This window comes from Melospiza melodia, chromosome 6, assembly GCF_035770615.1.
Source record: "Melospiza melodia melodia isolate bMelMel2 chromosome 6, bMelMel2.pri, whole genome shotgun sequence".
NCBI lineage: Eukaryota > Metazoa > Chordata > Aves > Passeriformes > Passerellidae > Melospiza > Melospiza melodia.
The window spans coordinates 7571299-7584581 of record NC_086199.1 but is presented as its reverse complement, the minus strand read 5'-3'; the positions used below and the strand labels follow the sequence as shown (position 1 = coordinate 7584581).

General features: G+C 44.7%; 1 protein-coding gene across 1 annotated transcript in view; it reads right to left on the bottom strand.

Annotated features, from left to right (window-relative positions):
- The window catches only part of BRF1 (BRF1 RNA polymerase III transcription initiation factor subunit), a 173215-nt gene extending 164629 nt beyond the window's left edge, over positions 1-8586 (bottom strand). The window contains exon 1 of the mRNA XM_063159797.1: positions 8400-8586. Coding sequence (XP_063015867.1) covers positions 8400-8586 — 187 coding nt within the window. The remainder of the gene's footprint in view (positions 1-8399) is intronic.
- Positions 8587-13283: the final 4697 nt, after the last annotated feature.

The following is a 13283-nucleotide window of genomic DNA, read 5'->3' as shown; positions in this document are numbered from 1 at the left end:
ATCAGTCTGCATCCAAGTTATGTGCACTACTCTGCACTGCCACAGCTGACAGCAGCACCCTCTGCTGCTGCCATCCCAGTGTGGAAAAGACTCAAAGCCAGAAAAAGCTTCATATTAACTCTGGTGCACGATTGCCACCTGGAGGATTCGGGGAGAGAAGCAAAACTGATTTCATTCCTCTCACTAAAGCATACAGCAGATGATTATTTTAGACGGAAGTTTCCCCTCTTCCTTCCCAACACAGCATGATTATGAATTAGTTTTGTAATCTGGCACAGGGTAAATCAGGTAAATACTCTTCAGGATTTCCATCAAAGGGTTTGCAAATCCAGCATACTTATATTTCCTTTCTCTGTATTGCAACTGACATCATGATCACTCTGCATAACTTAAAATTAACCACGAATTAGTGTCATCTCTAAAAATCTGGGCCACAAATATAAGGAAACTTGTTGGTATTAATATTATTTTAACTTTTCAGTACCAAATGTTTTCATTTCAAGTTTAGCATGTGTGTTATTGGCAGAGCCCAGGTCAGGACTATTTGAGGCTGCACCGTAAGAAACATTTAATGTCAGGACTTGGTCTATTAATACCTTACAGGGAAACTGATTAGCAACTACAAATTAAAAACAAAACCCTTACTCCTTTCACTTTTTTAATGTTTGAAAATACACAGGAATCCTTTATTGTACATAGGAGCCAAGTAGACAAAAGCACAGAATCCTACACAAATATAGAGTTCATCTCCTTTCCCAACTGTCTCACTAGCACTCACTGTGACAGTAATTGATCATCTTAAAAAGTTCTACAGGACAAAAAGGTAGAGAAGATGAATGACTAATAAGCTCAGCTTAAATTTTACGTAAGTTTTTTTCTCTGTGTAGTCAGTCCCTCTTTTCTTTCCAGTTTGCTGACCATAACTTTTTATGTCCACAATTCTCAAAAGACAAATATTTAGATCAAGGCAAACTCTTGTCAAGTTCTGCATGCGAGGTGAATGTAGCTCATGTTTTTACATCACATGCCTTGATGTAAAAACAAAGATTTTAAGGATAAAATAGTAGAGAAAGTACTTCAGTAAGGTTCCACAGATATACCTAAAACACTGAGCATACCACAGCTTTACTAAAGAGCCAAAGATACATTAAATCTGTCATGGGACACTGAAGAGTGAGAGTACACATTCAAGATTTGTGGCTGTGCTAATGGGTCTCTGTAGTAACTTAATTATAATTCACTTGTAAAAAAAAACCTGTAATAGCAGAAATAAACTCTTCTTGATGTTCTAAATTTTGAACCAGGCTACTTACCAATGTTGTAGAACCTCCTTCACCAAAAACTTTAACAACACTTGTTGGTGTGTTAAGAATTACCAGTTCACAACTTCCCTGTCCATTTATGAGGAAAAGCAAGAAGATAACCTCCCACCAGCCTCAAATTAGTGCAAGCTCATGTACATTTGGAGATGCAGAGCCTTAATGCATGTTTGCTGTACCAGAGCCAGAGAGCCTGACTCAGTGCTGCAGAACTGATGCTGTCAGTGCCCACTGCAGAATCCTGTTTCTGTATTTGTTACTGCTCTAAAACCTCCAGGCTTAGTCACTAAGTTAAAAGATTTATTAATAATTCTTATTTAAATTTGTTCTAGAGATGTGACTGAATTTTACAGCAGGGCAGGGACAGGAAGAGCTGAGAGCATCAGGCACCTCCATGGGTCCAGGGATGGGCTGAGGACATCAGGCTGCACAGGGGAGTCAGGGTCAGGCCCAGCAAGGGGAACAAGGTCAGACACAGCCCCAGAATGTCCAGACAGGGCCACAAGGATGGGCTGAGGCCACACAGCACGTGGGCATGGCTCTTCAGGGTCCATGGGTGGGCAGGGCAAGGCAGAGGGGAGCTGGAGACTGGCCCAGCTGTGCAGTCCCTGGGGCAGGGATGGGCTCCTGGGCCCTGGGCAGCCTTGGGGGAAGCCCAGGGAGAAGCTGCTCAGGAACAGCAGGAACCAGAAGTACCTGGGCTGTGACCAAGATGCTTATCAGATCTGCTTTTCTCAACTTACTGCCAAGCTTTTAAGGGGAATTTCTGGAAGAAAAGAAGCTGAGCTTCCCCAGACAGCATGCTTGAGGATCACAAGCTCAGTACACATTGCAGCATCGTTTCTTTGTGCTGTATTTCTCAGTCACATCTTCCAGCTTGCTGCTATGCTGCCTGCACATCAACCTTCCAAGGTGGGACTTTTCTTCTCCTTTGATTAATGTCAGAAGTCCCAGCCTTCACCTTTCTCAGCTTCTTTAAACAAAAACCTGAAGAGAGATCTGGGCTGTCAGGTTTGCTCCATGCTCAGCTTTCTCTCACTCTCTTCAGCTTCAGTTTTTCTCCTGTCAGCTTAAAAAAAAAACTTGTGAAAACAGTTCCTCCCAACAATTACCACAGGACAGGGGACTCCCACCCAGACACCCAGACAGTGAAAGAGCAACCAGAGAACTCCAGACATGGCACACAACTCTTAACCTGCCTTTCTACAAAAGCAGCAGCCATCAAACCAGTGCAAACTGGCAAAGGGCTCAGTGTAACTCCATCCTCCAGGATGCAATTATAGCATAATGGAGAGGCAGAAATGTAGCTCACTCTCAGACCCTGTATTGCTGCACTTCCTGCTGGGATGTGTTCAAATGTAGTAACTGATGGGCTGTTAAGAACTTGGGTACGAAGAAAAATAAAAAGCAAGACACATTCATTCCAATTAGCAGGATTCAAAAGCTCTCCAAATTTAAGTTGAGAAATCAGAGCAAACAATCTATTTGGCTAGTCTGAGCTGGTTATCAATTATAAAGTGAATAGTTATTGTTCAAAACTAGACTCAGCTAGGAAAAGTACATGCCTCAAACACTTTCTGTGCAATCAGCAGAGTTCCTTGGAGCTAAAACAGGCATGATAACCCATCTCCACTAATTCCTGACTTATCCAGGGTCAAATTAGTCAAGTTCACAAACCAAATTTCAAGGCAGCCTTCAGAAGCTTCAAGACAGTAACATAGCTAGGGTGGAATGTTGAGGCTGGATTCTTTCCTGACTGTGACCACTCACAACAGAATTAAGAATTACAAACCACTAGACCAGTATGGGGCATATCAAAGCTTTCAGAGGGCTCTTCTCTCAAAAGATCAACACAACAATACACAGCAGCCCCTTCTAGAAGGGATTATTCCCTTTTACTAGTGAAATAACTTCCCAGCTCACAACCCAGGAAGTGACAGGTACCTTGCAAGAAGAGCTGACTTGCCAGTGTTTGAGACAGACAGCTCTGTGGGATTAGCTCTGTAAAGCTCAAAGAACATGATCTTCCTGTGAAGTCTCAAAAGAACACCTGTGCCCAATCAGACTGAAAGACTAGTCCAGTATCCTACCTCTGAATGAGAAAGCCCATCAATATACATGCCTGCAAGGGCAGCACAAAACACAGGAGGAAAGTTTGTGGTGATAGCTCTCATAAAATCTCCCACTGCCTAGAGATCTGTGGCTCAAGGATTTCCTGAACCAGAAATTATGTATTTTATCAATGGCCATGACACATTTTTATTCTGTCTGCCCAATCATCTTAAGCTCATGTAAACTTTTAATATCCACAACTTCACATTCACATGGGGGTTTCTGTAAAAACCAAAACCAACCAGACAAAACCTCCTAATGCTTCTGAACCTCCTACCCACTACCTCTGCAATCAGTTAGCTGCTTGATTTCTTAGCATTCCCCAGCTTTTGCATTATGTGACCCTGAGCAGCTGCTCATCCTTGCTGTGTTATTTTACTGCATTTACAAATCTCTACTGTGGCCCCATTCAATCATCTCTTTTCCAGTCTGAAGAGGCTGAGTCTATTCAGCCAGCCTAACTGAGAAGCTCTTCAGGAAGCTCTCCTCTTAATCACTCCATCTTCCTCTCTGCATCTTTTCTAGCTCTATTAGAGGTTTTCCTGGGGAGGGGGAAAGAAAAGAGAAACCCACTAGAACTGCACACAGCACTTCAGCTGCAGGTAATGCTGTGGATGTGTAACAGTGTACAGACATGGTGCATGTGCTCTTTTAGCTTCTAACATTCCCCTCCCCAGTCAGGTTCTTGTACCATGAATGAACACTGAGCAATTTGTTTTTATAAAGCTATCCATTATGACCTAGGGGTTTCCTTCCAATGTTACCCTAGCCAGTCTGGATGCCATCCCACATGTGGAAGAAAGGAACAATGCTAACTCTCACAGCAACTCTGCATCCCATCTGCTATCCTACCACCCATCCACTAAAAGCAACAGGTCCTTCTGCAGTCTTTACTACCCCAAATAATTCAGTACTGCTCACAAACCCCATTAACTCACCAGTCACCTGTTTTCCAGATCATCAGTCCAGATTCTATGGAATTTCACTGGCACCTCCTTCTGTACTCTTTAGAGTATATTTCCTGTCATTTGAAGAGCTACTCTGCTCTGTAAAGACTTTTCCTTATCAATGACAGCTCAGATTCTATAAAAGCTTCTGGTGAAGGACTCTGCTGACTTTCCTTTGAAAATCCAACTTTCTGCCTTGTCCACTTACCAAAAAAGCTTCTGGTGAAAGAACTTGCTGACCTTCCCTTGAAAATCCAACCACCTGCTTTCCTACTTACCACTTCCTCAGAAAGCTCCAAAGGATCTTCAAGGCAAGCCACTTTGCCAAAAAGCACTGTTACCCTATATTTACCTGTGCAGAACATATATTTTTTGTCCTTCACTACTTCTACCTTCTTGGCTCATCCTGTGCACGTAGATGGGGCACTCAGGAACACGGCTCAGTGATGGACTTGGCAGTGCTGGGTTAACAGTTGAACTTGATAATCTTAAAAGCCTAAAAAAACCCTAAAAAAATCTTCTCCTACAAGCTAAATGATTCTGTGATCCTACCCTCTTGTCCAACACACTTAACTATGCTGCATTTTCCCAAGACTTCATGGAGAGCAAAGCAAACCCCCTCATTCACAGCCAAGCACAAGCCCAGGCTTTCTCAGCACACCAAAATCTCAGCTGCTAAAACATCAAAAAAAAAAAATGGAAAGGAACTTTCCAAAGGACTCACACATCTGCACAGGAAAACACTGGCTACACCAAACTTCTCTTTGGAAGGCATCAGTGTTGAGGCTTCCTACAACAGGCACATAATTAGATCAATGTAAATCCTGCCAGAGAAAACTTAACTGTGATATCACACCTTCCTCCAACCCTGAGAGGATAAAAGAAGGGATTTCCAATGCTTTATAGAGATTCTACATTACTTACTAGCAAGGACTTGGACATTTCATATTAATATAGAGAAGTGGAGAACTCACTCCAGTGAAGAAATTCAAGATTCTGAAATCTTAACATGCAGCTTGGCAGAATAAAAGGTTTTTCTAAATGTAAAAAAGAAAAAAAAAAAAACAGTGTCTCAGGGTTTTCCACTCCCTTTGGCTTTTTTATGATGAAGATGAAAATTAATTATTAACAAATGCATCTGTATTCAACATGTAATAGCACATCAACAGAAGCTGCTGTGGATCTTGAAGGGATTTGAGGAATGTTTTTAGTAGCTCTGAACTCCACGAATACCAAAAGCCCTGTTCAATTCCCAGCCCTGCAATAAAGAACCTGACATCCCTCATCCTTTGCAAACCTCCAATAACATTCTCCAAGGCACCCAGCCCTACCAACCATGAGCCAGGGACTCAAAACCAGCACCCCAGGCACCTCTGACACTGCAAATGCTGCACACAGTAACACTCTCTGAGATCATCACACCACAGTCCAAGGAGCCTCTGACCAAGGCATTTCATTCAATTTTAGTGGAAATTTACTAATATAATCAAAAGTCACTGAAAGGTGTAACTTACCAGAAAATGTTGCTTTCAGAATGTAAATGGTTTCTGACTTAAAAGAAATTTACATTCCTTTGTAAATTCGCCACCCTTTGGGGAGATGCAAAGTCCTTCTTACACAGTAAATTACTTTTCTCTCCATTCCAGAGGAATTTTAATCAGTCATAAACACATTAATAGACAAGCACGCATGATGAAGACACTGTTATTGCAGCACAAATATATCTTTTCAGATTAGCTTGCATCACTCAGTTCATGTTGAGGAAAAAATATTCACAACAGAAGCATCTGTTTTGGAATGTAAAGAACTGTACCAGCATAAGTCATCCATATCCTAATTTCCTTAAAATATTTCTGGTGTGAAACAGGGCCTGCACTCACAAAATCACAGACTCAAGACTTACAATCACATCTCAAGACTTACATAAAACAGAAAGGTATACCTTAAAGAAATTTTATTAAGTACTGTGCAATTCATCCATTAAAAAGCCTCAGTATGGTGCATTTTTTTCTTTTCCTTAGATTTATTTTTTAAGGATAAAGGCATTCCAAAATGAGCTCTAGCTTGCATGCCATCTGTCCTGCATAATTTTGGGTGGGAGGGAAAAAGCAGAACAAGCCCTTAAAAATGTAATCTCCACATCAAAACAGGAAAAAGTGAAGGATGCAAGAGCTGCTTATAAGCTGTAAAAAAAGTAATGCCAGCACCCTGAGCTGGAAGACAGGAATGGCATCAGACAACTCCTAGCCTACAGTAAACTCCCAAACTCCAATTTGCAGAGCTGCATTCTCCACCACAGAAAAAATTCCTTTCTTCCCCACAGCTATACAATCCATCAGAGCCACTTGTTTCACTGCTAAGCTCTTTCCCATGCTTTTGCTTATGTTTCTTTCTCCTTATACACATTCCCCATACAGATTTTCCATCTCTCCCCTTTCAAACACTACATCCTCCCCACATCCATTTTCCTTCTCTCACTTTCTAAACACTGTTGTCTTCCTGATGTGGCCTTTTTCCATGTTTTATCCTCCAGAGCATTCACACCATCACCCCAACTCAACTACTGACAAGAGACTCTTGACCCTTCATGTCCAGCCTGTTTCTCCTCCTTGTTGCCCCTACTGTTCCCTCTCTCAATTAAATACCCAACCCAACCTTTCCTGTCCTCTATCCCAAATAATTTCATCTACCTCCCCATTTCCTGTGCACCCAACCCTTCCACAGAGCCCCAAACTTTCTCACACACCTGCCCCAGTCCCTCACACATGTACTCCATCACACTCAGAGCATCTCTGTCATCCTGCACAGCTCTTTTCTCCCATTCATCCCAGCCTCCCCCACCCCATTTCTCTCTCACCCTGCACAGCATGCTCTCCTTCTCCCCATGAATTGTCTCTCCCATTCCCACTCTGTGCAGCATCAGTTCCCACATGCACCATCCATATCCCATCTCTGCACCACATGGCTTTCCACAGTCTGTCCTCACAGCACCCTTTTCCCTATACACTGTCCTTCTTATCTCCCAGCACAGTGCCCTTATCTCCCCTGTACATGGTCCTCACTCCCCTGTAGCATCCCCATAACCCCACCCTCTGGCAGAGCATCTCCCCATCCCTTTCCCCACACTGCCCACTGTTCCCTCACTCCCATGCCCCTGAACTCACAGAATCTCGCAATCAATGAGGTTGGAAAAGACCTTTAAGATCGCTGAGTGCACCCTATGACTGACCAGCACCTTGTCACCCAGACCATGGCACTGAGTGCCACAGCCAGCCTTTCCTTACACACCTCCAGGGACCGCGACTCCACTGCTGCCCTGGCCAGTGCATTGCAATGCTAATCACCCTTTCCACGAAGAAATTCTTTCTTATGTCCACCCTAAACCTCCCCTGGTTCAGAAGACTGTCCCCTCGTCCTGTCACTTATTCCCTGGGAGCAGAGCCCGACCCCTACCTGGTTCCACCCTCCTGTCAAGGAGCTGTGGAGTGGCAATGTGCCCCTGAGCCTCCCCTTCTCCAGGCTAAACAGCCGCAGATTTGTGCTCCAGACCCTTCCCCAGCTCCGCTGCCCTTCCCTGGATGGGGTCCAGCCCCTCAATGTCCTTCCCGAACCGAGGGGCTCAGAGCTGGGCACAGCACTCAAAGCGCGGTCTCAGCAGTGCCCAGCCCAGGGGTGCGATCACTGCCCTGGTCCTGCTGGCCACACTATCCCTGACAGAGGCCAGGATGCCACTGCCCTTCCCACCCACCTGGGCACGCCTCGGGCTCATGTTCCCCCGCTGTCGATCAGCATCCCCAGGTCCTTTTCCGCTGGGTCGCTCATCCTTGTGCTCTATCCCTGATCCCACACTGCAACCCCTTCGCCCTGTCCCTGTCCACGCCTCCTCCAGCGCCCTTTCCCTCCTGCCATGTGCCCCATCCTCGCAGCACCCTCTCTCCGTACACCGCCCGCTATTCCCCACACGCCGCTCCCTGTGCCCCCGGGCCCCCGCCCCGCCCTGCCCCGGCCCGGCCGCACTCACCGTCCAGCGACACGAACTGCCCCACGGCGGAGGAGCCGCCGCCGCTGTTCTCCACGAACTGCACCTCGGACACGATGATGTTGTCCTCCAGCACGGAGCCGCAGCCCGTGCACACCGCGTCCCCGCGCGCCGCGTCCACCTCGATCTCCGCGCACCCGCAGGCGCCGCACACCCGCCCGCCCGGCATCCTGCCCGCCGCCCCGGGACGGGCCCGGCCGCCGCTCCCGCCGCTCGGCACCGCCCGGCACAGCCCGGCCCGGGCCCGCGCAGGCCTCGCTCGCCGGCACCGGCACGGGGAGGAGCGCGGCAGCCGCCGCCACCCCGCCCGCTCTCGCGAGGCTTCGCCCGCCGCTCCCTCTCCTCCCGCCGCTCCCGCCCCTCCGCAGCGCTCCTCCCTCACGGCCCGCGGGGTGCCCGTCCCTCGGGAATCGGCTCCTGCTCGACCCCCGCTCCTGGTTCCAGCCCTCTGCCGCGGGCAGGGATGCCTTCCGCCGGGCCAGGCTGCTCAGAGCCCCATCCACCCTGGCCCTGAACACTCCCAGGGATGCGGCATCCGCAGCTTCTCTGGGCAACCTGTGCCAGGGCCTCAGCATCCTCTGGGCATCAATCAAATTCATTAATAAAATTCATCAATCAAATTCATCTCTTAAATCTATTCAATCGTTCTGTAATGCTGAGATGAAAGTTGTTGAGGCCTAATGAATTTGTTCCATTACAGTGCTTTGAGCCCTGCCTGACAAAGGCAGCATAAAGTTGAAGTGTGGTGTTTTGGAACTCATGTTTATTATTTTAGAATTACAGAATGGTTTGGGTTGGAAGGGACCTTAGAGATCATCAAGTTCAAATCCCTCTGTCTTGGACAAGGACACTTTGCACTATCCCAGCTTGCTCAGAGCCCCATCCAGCCTGGCCTTGAACACTCCCAGGGATGGAGCAGCCACAGATGTTCTGGGCAATCTGTGCCAGGGCCTCAGCATGGCCACAGTAAAGGATTTTTTGCTAGTATTTAATCTAAACCTACTGCGTCTCACTTAGAATCCATTCCCCCTTGTCCTGAAAGTACATGCCCTTTTAGTCTCTCTCCATCTTTCTTGTAGGGTCCTGTACTGTAAGGCCACAATTAGATCACCCCGAAGCCTTCTCTTTTCCAGGCTGAACAATCCCCATTCTCCCAGGCTTTCCACGTAGGAGAGGTGCTCCATCCCTCTAATTGTCTTGGTGGCCTCCTCTGGACTTGCTCCAAGGGGTCGATGTCCTCAATGATTCACAGAATCGCTGAATCAAAGAACTCAGCTTCCATCCAAGTTACTGCTCACTTTAGCACTCAGCCCACATGCAGCAAATCAGCACCATAACACAGATGGGGAGGAAGCTGAGCAGAATAGCTGCTGTAGCTGGATGTTTGTATAGACTTCCATCTGTCGGCTTTTGAAATGCAGAGTTAATTAACAATTAATGCAGAAGCAGAAATTTTCACCTTGTAAAATTCAATACTGTCAGTATTTGTCTTCCACTGAATGATTCAGATGCAGCCAGGGATCAGAATCAGGACCTCCATGAACTCCATTTGTACCTGGTACAAAATGACTTGTTCATTTAGAGGCACACTGAGACACGCACTAAAGCAATATCTTTCCATCCAGAAAGCTGAGCGTTTTATAGGCCTCCAATTATGTCATTTGCCTAAAAATCTTAAGGTTCTGAGCTTTAGAAAAGAAAAATAGCAATATCATAATGAGATTGTACCACTATGTACACAGTTGGTCTTTCTTTTTATTCTATTCACAGAGGTGTATTTTTTTAAAAAATAAGAATGTTGGGTATCTCCAAATTCCTTCTGCTTCTGGAGGTTATTTCCTTCCTGAAGTTCTTCCTGCTGATGATGAGGTAATGAGTGCCACAGTAGCCAAGCATGACCTCACAAAATTATACACTGTGTAGATAATATCAGGAGAAAATTATATTCCTGATAAGCAATCCCTGATTGCCTCTGACAAAGGCCAGCGTGAACACAAGAAATCCTGCAGTGAGCAGTTTTGAAATACCTTTCCATTTAAAAGTTTCTTTTTACCTCATTTAGGTAGAGACTAATGTAGTCCTGTCCCATGAGGACTCAGGTTTTACATCCCTTTGAAAATTGAAGCTGGTGCTTCAATTAAGTGTTGCAAGACTTTTTTTTTAAAATCTCAAACAAGTTCAGAGTGTTTCACTTTGAGTGTGAGCAGCAGAGGGCCCTTGTGAAAGCCTAAGATACAGCTGCTGTCCAAAGAATCTCATTTAATGCCATACTGAAGAAGGATGCCTGTTTTAATTTTTATCTTCTTATAAGTTGAGGCTAATGATGATGAAATAAAATGGGTTCCCAGTCCAGGAGACTTCAGTCTTTGCCTCCCACTCATGAAAACTTTCATATACAATACCCTTAAATATTTCAAACATTCCATAAGACTATTTTTACCAGCCAAAATAGAAGTAATTTTTCACTTCTTTAAGTTCTTTTCCCATTCTGCTTGCTAGAGGATTAATGAAACTTCTTTTGACTTATAGCATTGAGCCTGCTGAATTAATAACCCCTAGGTTGGTTTATTTAGGCTAAAAAAATACCCTTTTAGTAAATTGTCTTAAGCCTGAGAGTAAGAGCTGGTCTGTCACTATAGGACACAAAAGAACACAAGCTCACACAGCTGTTCTCAAGGTGAAGAAAAAAGGGAAGTTTATTTTCTGACTCTAACATTTATAGTTTTCTAAAAGTGACAGTGGATTGGAGGGTGACAGTGACACCTCTCCAATGACACTGGTCAAACTAACAGTCTATCAACTCTCTCTTCTTCTATAAAAGAATGCCAAACAATGAGTTATTTACAGAAAGTGTGTGAGAAAGTTCACGACAAGAATGTCAACATCAGAAAGCTTAGAAAACCTTAAAAAACCAGAGTGACACTGGTCATTTAAAAATATGTATTGACAAAGCTCCTTTCCCTGCATTATTTTGTCCTTTTAGTTAAGAGGAGGAAAGGACCTGTTTTCCATTTCACCTACTCATGTTTGATATCTCTTATTTTGACTCCTAAGGGTGCCAAAAAGTGGTGACCTGGATGTCTGTTAGCCCAGACCGACCAATTTCCTTCCTGCTGTGCCTCCAAAAGCATAAATACAATCCACCTGTGGGTGTATGGTTTTGACATCCAGTACATCCAGCTGTTGAGGTATCAAAGAGAAGAACTGTTCTCATTTGCTTGAAAATTATATTTTTTTCCCTACTGCTCTCACAGCATCAGGAAGAACGCAAATGGGCTGTACAAATCCAGTCTGGAGTGTGAGGGAATCCTGCTCTGCTCCTGTAAATGCTGTGCAGCACAACAGGAAATGTACCAGGGCATGCTGATGAACTTCCACAAGACACAGATCCTTCTCTGTGAACATTAAGATTGGAAGCAGATACTTCAGTGCCATAATACAGAAAAGCCAGAGAAAACAGAAAAGCCTTTCTGGCTTTTTGGTTGTAACTCAACTTTCTGGGCACTGAGTTTCCCAACGCACCAGCCTGCATCGGAAATATTTTCATATTTGAGGTGAACAAAACTTAATCCTTTAACTTGATCAGCTTCTGTGAGCATCCTCAGCTTTCTGGCATTTCAGCTGGAATTGTTCCTCTTAAAATCATGCCTAAGAGTGTTGATGAAGTCTCTCAAGAAGTTTGAAAATGCACAAAACTTGAGGCAAAAGACAAACAGAGGAAACCTTTTTTGGTTTTGGACAGTCCTAGATAAGGCATAAGCTACGCACTCAACCTGAAAGTTTACACTTTGGAGATGAAGTCATAGGGTTACTAGACAGAGGGGTGGAAAAAAGGATTTCGAAATGAATTAACCTTATAAGGTGATAGCAAGTGGATACTTGGGGTTTTTTGTCTCAGTTCAGCAGCATTCGGATACACTGGATGGACACGAGGGGGCACCCAAGGAAATGAAATCGTCGAGGAGCTGCAGTGCTCCCAAAGTTCAGGCTGGTTTTCCATCTGTTTTCCTTTTTTTTTTTTTTTTGGGGGGGGGGTTGTGTATTTTGTCATTATTTCCTCACATTGTTTTAATGACGCTCATCAATGAATGGTACTTGAAAAAGGTTTGAGGGGAACATTCCGAGAAGAAAAGATTTTGGCGTTACTAAATCACATCACTGCTGACCAGATCTAGCACTTGATGGCTCAGCTGGATTCGTGTGTGGCAGAGACCTCGTGGCTTTCCCAGTCACTTTCCCAGGATCTGTGCCTGGTACAATTCATAGTACATGAGGACAGCAGAAAGCACAAATTCTGTCACTTAGAAAATGTGCTGAGAAATTAGCAGAGGAAAAGTCCAAAGGTATTGAACACAAAGATCTAGAAGCTACCCCCACTTGAGGAAGTCTCTCATGAGCTGGAAGCTGTGAGCAGCTATTTTGCTCTGAACATCTGCCCCTGCCAACACACCACTTGAAGATGCATGACTTGTCAGTGGGTGCTTTTAAGAAGGATGTAAGCAAAGTAAAAATAGATGTGTCCTCCTGGTTTCTAGCAATCTGCAACTTGAGGATTCACCAGCTGAAGACTCATACACACTAACAGACTTTTTATCTCTTTAATCAATTTTTTGTCTGTGTATGTTTTCAAGAACTACAACATCTGGTGCTTTGAGGTGTATCACAATATAGCTGGGTAGCAAGTGAAAAAGTTTGAAAATGGCCTAAACATTTCACTTGGCAATCCTGTTCTTGTGCTCCAGTCATAAGTTATAAAACTCCTGTTTTATAGCTTCCCTCAATCATGATCACTTCTCAAGAGCATCTCTTTCTCCAGATAAATAATGTGATGCTGATCAGACAGTCCTAACACAAAATAATCTGTTC